Source organism: Sebastes fasciatus, chromosome 13 (genome assembly GCF_043250625.1).
Source record: "Sebastes fasciatus isolate fSebFas1 chromosome 13, fSebFas1.pri, whole genome shotgun sequence".
Lineage (NCBI taxonomy): Eukaryota > Metazoa > Chordata > Actinopteri > Perciformes > Sebastidae > Sebastes > Sebastes fasciatus.
The window spans coordinates 31,420,001-31,428,538 of NC_133807.1; the positions used below are offsets into that span (position 1 = coordinate 31,420,001).

The 8,538-nt window shown below is 36.1% G+C and overlaps 1 protein-coding gene and 1 long non-coding RNA gene across 2 annotated transcripts; one reads left to right on the forward strand and one right to left on the reverse strand.

The window, feature by feature from the left end:
- The first annotated feature begins 952 nt into the window (after positions 1-952).
- Positions 953-6,345, forward strand: LOC141781288 (uncharacterized). Its single transcript, XR_012596812.1, has 3 exons — positions 953-1,053; positions 6,054-6,100; positions 6,226-6,345. It is a non-coding gene; the product is annotated as an uncharacterized LOC141781288 (long non-coding RNA).
- LOC141781287 (guanine nucleotide-binding protein G(I)/G(S)/G(O) subunit gamma-12-like) lies at positions 4,319-4,800 on the reverse strand. Its single transcript, XM_074656924.1, has 2 exons — positions 4,693-4,800; positions 4,319-4,520 (listed from the first exon to the last, which is right to left on the reverse strand). The coding sequence occupies exons 1-2, from the start codon at positions 4,798-4,800 to the stop codon at positions 4,395-4,397; spliced, it is 234 nt and encodes a 77-aa protein (XP_074513025.1). The 3' UTR covers positions 4,319-4,394.
- Positions 6,346-8,538: the final 2,193 nt, after the last annotated feature.

Sequence of the window (8,538 nt, forward strand, 5' to 3'; positions counted from 1 at the left end):
AGTGGATAGAGTCTTGGAAAGGGGGGAGAGAGAGAGTGGATGCGGAAAGGGCCACAGGCCGGATTCGAACCCGGGCCGCCGCGGTCAGGACCAAGTCTTGTTACATGGGCGCCCGCTCTACCAACTGAGCTAACCAGGCGCCCTCGGCCCGCGAGTTTTATGTGAATGGCAGTTTGCCGTGGAAGGTCCCTTTGTTGCGCGAGCCCGAGCTGAACGAACCTACCAATCACAGTGGGGTATATGGCTCCCGGGGACGGGCAATCGGCCGGGCTTGATGCAAGCAGAGAAACATTTCACAACAACTGTGGCGGCGCCCGTGTAACATCGCATAAACTCGATTAAAGCTTGATTTATACTTCTGCGTTGAATCGACGCCGTAGCCTGACGTGCACCTCTCCAGAAATGTAACTACACGTCGCGGCGACGCAGACCGCAACAGCTGTGATTGGTCCAGTCTCTCAGCGATGCTGAGCGGCCAGGACCAAGTTCTACTTCTCTCTGCCTCCATCTTTTCAATGTTTGTTCACACAAATCCACTCAGATATATTTTCTCTTTTCGGCGTTGCAGTAATGTCAGTAAAAGTTCTGTGGTTCAACAGTTATTAGCTCCAACTCCCTCAGTTTCTGTTTGTAGTACAAGAAGAAGAGGAAACTCATAGAGACGCCGCCGCCAACTAGCGGTTTGGTGGTGTAATTGCAGAGCAACACAAACGCAGCAGGCACAACTTTATTGCGGAGTGACACCAAGTGGAATGAATATATATCTTGTCACACAGCCCCAATCATGTCTTTTTCAAAGCCTGCAGTGAAGAGAAAGGTTGGTGACGAGCACAGACAATTTCAGGAAAAGTGGGAGACGCAATAGAGGCCATGTTCAGAAGAACCGTTCATGTTCTTCAATGTTCCATTAATGTTCAGGACAGTTCATGTTCAGAAGAACCCATTCAAGTTAAAGAACTGTTAATAATGACGTTTGAGAAGATTTTTTTTTTTTTTAACAAAGCTCCTTTTGTGGCCCAGCCTCACCCAGACTCTGCCTCCAGCGGCCCCCAGGTAAATTGAGTTTGAGACCACTGCTCTATAACCATTATAACCATTATAACCATTATAACCATTATAACCATAATAACCATAATAACCATTATAACCATTATAACCATTATAACCATAATAACCATTATAACCATTATAACCATAATAACCATTATAACCATTATAACCATTATAACCATCATAACCATTGAAGGGAGGAGAGAGGAGATGGACGAGGAGCCCAGTTGGTGTTTTATATATATATTTATATATATTTATATATATATATATATATATATATATATATAAAACAATATATATTTATATATATAAATATATATATATTTATATATATATATATATATAAAAATATATATAAATATATTTATATTTATATATATATATATAAATATATATATATTTATATATATATATATATATATATAAATATATATAAATATATATTTATATATATGTGTATATATTTATATACAGTATATATATATATTTATATATATTTATATATATATATATATATATATATATATAAAAATATATATTTATATATATAAATATATATGTGTATATATATTTATATATATATAAATATATTTGTATTTATATATATATATATATATATTTATATATATATATAAATATATATGTGTATATATTTATATATATGTGTATATATTTATATACAGTATATATATATATTTATATATAAATTGATGGGTTCCTGCCACCGCCAGTAACGTGCTGTTAAGAGTTCGTAGTCATTTCACGTATTTCTGTGAGATCAGGCTGATCTAACCTGTTTAAGGACAACAACAGAAACATTAAAAGTTTACAAGTTAGACCCAGCGGTGCTGCTCAGCTCAGCAAACTTTCAATGTTTGCTTTTTGCTCAGCAAACTTCTGTTGTAGCCCTTACACATATTAGAGCCATGCCGCTGGCTACTAGCCTTCTGTGACCCCCCAGCAGTATGAAACGTAAATATGAGTAATTTTCTTGTTTCTGTAACTTTGGATTTCCTCCAATAAAAACTACAGAAGACATACACAGATTAGAGTTCTGTGAATCTGCACTCAACAAGTACATTTTCGGTTTACTGTCTCAGTAAACCGAAAATGAATTCACAAGAACTGAATTTGATTTGTGAGAACTGATTGTTGAGGTATACATACAGAGAGTTGAAGTTTCATTGAGGATCAAATACAGATTCAGAATTAAGTTTCACAATATTACATTCAGTTTCAAGTTTATTGGAAATCAAAACTAATAAATCAAGTTCAAGTTATGCTACTCAGATTCACTTTTTCAATGCAATTATTCAAATTAAACCAACAAAAAAAAACAAATTACACATCTGACTTTAACACACTACTGTACATCTTGATAAAGCAGTACAAAAATACACACACACACAGGTAGGCTATTTACCTTCTGCAAGGTTGCAATATGTTAAATACACACATAGAGAGATAGGTTATTTGTGTGACTGTTGATTCAGCAGCATTCACACGATTGTTGTCCAAATCTTTATTCATCAACTTCTTCTTCTTCTTCTATTTCCTCCGTACATTTTTTGGACTCTAACTACTTCTTCATACAGTACTTTACGCTACAGAAACCATTCAAATATCAAAATGTTCAGCTCTTTAAGGACATCCCTGCTTACATTCAACTTTTTAGAATATTAAGCTTTTTTTTCCCAATTTTTTTCCAATGCAACTCAATGGAGAGAATCTTCAAATCCTCTTGAACCTAACTCCCCTTTGAAATGCTACTGCTTCTGCATACTTTCAGCTACAGACACCATTTAAACTTTAAACGAGTTACAAGACCATGAACTATTAAACTGACATTCAGGTTTTTGATGTCTTTTGCATTTTTTTTTTATTATTGCAGCTTACGTTTTATGCTGTTTTCAAACCTTTTCTGCGTTTATAATGGGTGTGCATGGGACGGAATGTTCAGAGCTAGAGTTGATGACATCACAGTTAGAGTGGAGTGCGGAGACCAGGTGTCCCACTTAACGATGGACTGCACAACATTTTTATCCCTTGTCCCACGTCTCACATATTGAGACGATGTCCCACATTTTCATTGGCTCTAGTTTTCAAACGTCCACTACAGTCTACCGCTGCAGAACAGACGCTTTTCTAAAATCTGGCTTGTCACGACGCTGTGTTTGCTGTCAAACTGCACACACGTGGGTCAAGTGCAGGTTAATATTTCACCGCCTTTGCTACGCCACGTCCAATGGAGAAAATTGCGAGTCACCGCAAAGTCACAAGCTATGCACATTTAGGCGGAATATTATGGAAACTACCGCAAATAAAAAAGGAAATGCAACGACGACAAAGACGTGAATAAGTCGGTGAAGCCGGTGGAAGGAGATGCTCAAGAGTTTTTCAATTTCACACACAGGGGGCAATACGACATGAAGCGACACAGTTCATGTCAGTCTGACAAGAAACGTGCGTCTCAAAAAGAGATTTATGGATGCATTCAAGCAAAGCATAGAGATGTTACGAGCTAAAGGGCAGAATAGAAATGTTTATTCTTTAAGGTAGATAGAAATTCTAACAAAATTACTACCTTGACTACCTTTCAGCATTGGTAACATGTCCCACAATGTTCCACGCAAACATATTCTTTGTCCCATATTTGGTTTGTCGTGATATGGTCACCCAAGAGTGGAGAGAAAAAATCACTGCATTGTGAAATACTAAAGTTTCTGATTCGGTGTGGATAGGCTCATAGAGATTGATGGGTTCGTGCCACCACCAGTAACGTGCTGTTAAGAGTTTGTGGTCATTTCACGTATTTCTGTGAGATCAGGTCGATCTAACCTGTTTAACGACAACAACAGAATCTTTGAAAGTTTACAGGTTAGACCCAGCGGTGCCGCTGGCCAACAGCCCGCTGTGAACCCCGAAGCTCTACTGAAAGTTTACCGAGGTCAATAAACTGGAACTTAATCTGTGTGCTCAGCAAACTCTCAATGTTTGCTTTTTGCTCAGCAAACTTCGTGTTGCGGCCGTTACACAGATTAGACCAGCACCCTCTGTGATCCTAGGCAGTACGAAACGTTAATATGAGTCATTTTCTCGTTTCTGTAACTATGGATTTAATCAAATAAAATCTGTGTAACTCAGCAAACTTTCAATGTTTGCTTTAGCTCAGCAAACATCTGTTGCGGCCTACAATAGATGTAAACCAAGTAGCAGATTAATTGCCATACAAGAAGGATGATCTTGTTCACATTTGGCGGTATAAAACCTGTGGTTGTACTCTGACAGGAGTCGTCCGTATGTCAGTCTGTTCCTGTGTCGCGCGTCTCTACTCAGGACTGTCAAAGCAGCACACAGCTCTTCTTATCTTTGAAAGGATTGGACGAGGCAGCGATGCCGGTGAGCAGAGGGTCACTGCGCCTGTGGTCCTGACAGTACTGGACCAAGTCTGCTGCTGTCAGGGAGATCTGCTGGGTTAAAGGTGGACAGGGTGGCATCACAGGATTCCAGACATTGTAATGCTGAAGTAATCATGTAATAATAGAGACATATCAGTACACTCCATGTATTCTGGACATCTTCAGTTTGGGTGTATGATGAATCTATCATGCACAACAGAGTATTCAGACTCTTACATACCTTTATTCTCTCCATGCTTGCCTCCACCCGAAGTTGATCCACCAGTTTTTGTGCCTGAATAACACTGCTGCTGCTGCTGCTGCTGCTGCTGCACATCTTTCCTGACATTGCCCTTCAGTAGAAAGACTCTCAACCACTCCAAAACCCTGCTATCTGGACCCCCTCAAAACCAAAAGTAGCAGCAGGACGATGATTTTTAGAGCAGTATTTTACCCCAAATCCAAAAGAGTCTGCACAGGTTGTTACAGGAGTGTGGTCAGAGAAGCTCCTGACTTTCCTTTTTCACCTGTGCCCCCCCCTTTTTATTCACTGTTGAGGGCAGTTCAAAGGCTCTGTGATACTAAAGGTCATACAGTACAGTGGTGGAAATGTCACAAACATCACACATCACTGATGAAAAGATTATTGGCTATATGCTTCAGGGATGCCTTCTGCCTTTACGTTTTTAAGCTGTTTGCTTTAAAGGTGCAGCTGACTTGGCCAGAAACACAGGATTGCATGTTTATGCAATAATAGAAATGGTGGAATATTTGAAGTCTTTATTAATCTGGTTAAATGTGTTTCCATTGTTTTGGAACGTATAGCCTACTACTGGAAATGCTGTAATGTTTACTTGTATACATTTAGCTGAAAGCTGCAGTTTCCTGTTACATTGTAGAGTGACATTTTACCTGCTAAACACATAATGAGCTGGTAATATGTCACGCACTGTTAAAGTGCAACCAGCCACCAGTATATGGAGTAATTTAAACCACCTTTGTCCAGCCTCAGTAGCCTCCGAGGTGCAGGTTTGAGCATCACACTGTTGTGTGCGATAATGTAACTAGAACCATTCAATTAGTACAATTTACTCCATATAAATAATATTAAATAAGTTTACATAAAAAAGCACATTTAGGAGTAAGTCAAATGTGGTATTCACACTTTGATATAAAGGATTTCAGTACTTCTTCCAACCCCGGATTAACATATGCTAATTTTAATGTTCAATATTAACTGAATAAGGTAAATAAAATAAATTGTTTAGGAGTATAATCATAAAATAACTGACTATAGTTTTGGTTTTGACCAGACTATATGGGGATTTGCACAGAAATACAGTTTGGTCATGTTTGTCCCTCTGGACGAGGAGGAGAACCTGCAAACAGCTGTCTCTGGTACCTGTGTGCAGCCTGCAGGAGGGGGAGGGGCCTAAACATTTGGCCCCACCCACTTTGATTTGATTGGTCTAACTGTTGAATGTGGGCGGGGTTAAATGTTGATTTCATTGGTTTGGACTTGGTTGTGGGCGGAGGTTGGGACCCACGTGTTGTTTATAAATGCAAATCTTTTCTAACCATCTATCTTGTGTCCGGTGACAGACGATTACTACATCAGCATCTTCATCATGATCTCTGTTGAAGAAAAGGTTTGTTTTTTCATTTACAATTTTTTGTTTTATGCTCAGCAGCTGGGAAGCTCAGTGAAGGCTCAGATCATCAAGGCTCCTTGGTGATAACCTCATCACTAACATGCTCTTTGTGTCTTTTGCAGAAGAGGATGGTGGCTAAGATCCCTGCTATTGTCTGGCAGTCCACCCATGCGCCCAGTGGTGAGCTCCCAGAAGGCATGACAAAGATCAGAGGCTACGACTTCAACCAGGGAGCTGATCTCCAGGGAGTGATGAAGTCCTCCATCTCCACGGGCTTCCAGGCCAGCAGCGTGGGCCAGGCCATCGACACGATCAACCTCATGGTGAGAGGATGGGAAGCTGATCTTTACAAATAACACATTTTCTCATTTTGGTTTGATTTACTCCACTTTTTGAGATATTTGTCTCTCTGATTTCTTCCTACCCAACACAGTGGAGGTGAATGGGATTTCATTGGTAGGGCTTACAGTAGGCTACTAAGTATAAAATGCATTTCCTGCTGAAAATGCGTTGGAATGCTGACAACTGAAATTAATTGAGAAACATTGCTGAAAATTGTAAAACTGGCAGAGCTGAAAGCTGAGCTGCACGAAAGATCTGAAAAAAAAGATCTGAAAAAAAGATCTAAAAAAAAGATCTGAAAAAATATCCGAAAAAAAAGATCTGAAAAGTGTCTGAAAATTCTTTTTGAAAACATGTCCGAAAAAAAAGATCTGAAAAAAAAAGATCTGAAAAAAAAGTCTGAAAAAATGTCAGAAAAAACAAATCTGAAAAATGTCTGGAAAAAATGTCAGAAAAAAAAGTCTGAAAAAATGTCCGAAAAAAAAGTCTGAAAAGAAAGATCTGTAAAATGTCGGACAAAAAAAGATCTGAAAAAAAAAATCTGAAAAAAAAATCTGAAAAATGTCCGAAAAAAAAGTCTGAAAAAATGTCCAAAACAAAAAGTTCTGAAAAAAAGGATCTGAAAAAAAGGTCTGAAAAAAAATATCTGAAAAATGTATAAAAAAAATATCTGAAAAATGTCTAAAAAAAATATCTGAAAAAATGTCCGAAAACAATTTCCGAAAAAAAAGTCTGGAAAAAAAAGATCTGAAAAAAGATCTGAAAAAAAAGATCTGAAAATGTCTGAAAAAAAAGTCTGAAAAAAAGATCTGAAAAAATGTCCGAAAATAAAGTCTGAAAAAAAGATCTGAAAAAAAGATCTGAAAATGTCTGAAAAAAAGATCTGAAAAAATGTCCGAAAAAAAAAGCTGAAAAAATGTCCGAAAAAAAAGATCTGAAAAAAAGATCTGAAAAAAAGATCTGAAAATGTCTGAAAAAAAGATCTGAAAAAATGTCCGAAAAAAAAGTCTGAAAAAAAAGATCTGAAAAATGTAGGAAAAAAACAGTCTGAAAAAAAAGTCTGAAAAGAAAGATTTGAGAAATGTCGGACAAAAAAAGATCTGAAAAAAAAATCGGAAAAAAAGATCTGAAAAATGTCCAAAACAAAAAGTTCTGAAAAAACAGATCTGAAAAATGTCGGACAAAAAAAGTCTGAAAAAAAGATCTGAAAAAAAAGATCTGAAAAATGTCTGAAAAAAATGTATGAAAAAATGTCCGAAAAAAAAGATTGAAAAAAAAGATCTGAAAAAAAAGATCTGAAAAATGTCTGAAAAAAATGTTTGAAAAAAATATCCGAAAAAAAGTTTGAAAAAATGTCCGAAAAAAAAGTCTGAAAAATGTCCGAAAAAAAGCCTGAAAAGAAAGATCTGAAAAATGTCTGACAAAAAAAGATCTGAAAAAAGTCTGAAAAAAAAGATCTCAAAAATGTCTGAAAAATATGTTTGAAAAAAATATCCGAAAAAAAGATCTAAAAAAATGTCCGAAAAAAAAGATCTGAAGAATGTCTGAAAAAAAAGATATGAAAAATGTCTGAAAAAAAAGTCTGAAAAAATGTTCAAATCAAAAAGTTCTGAAAAAAGGTCTGTAAAATGTCTGAAAAAAAAGATCTGAAAAATGCCCGAAAAAAAAGATATGAAAAATGTCGGACAAAAAAAGTCTGGATAAAAGATCTGAAAAATGTCTGAAAAAATTGTCTGAAAAAATGTCAGAAAAAAAAGTCTAAAAATAAGATCTGAAAAATGTATAAAAAAAATATCTGAAAAATGTTTAAAAAAAATATCTGAAAAAATGTCCGAAAACAATTTCCGAAAAAAAAGTCTGGAAAAAAAATATCTGAAAAAAAATATCTGAAAATGTCTGAAAAAAAAGTCTGAAAAAAAGATCTGAAAAAATGTCCGAAAATAAAGTCTGAAAAAAAGATCTGAAAAAAAAGATCTCAAAAATGTCTGAAAAAAATGTTTGAAAAAAATATCCGAAAAAAAGATCTAAAAAAATGTCCCAAAAAAAAGATCTGAAAAAAGTCTGAAAAAAAAGTCTGAAAAAAAAGATCTGAA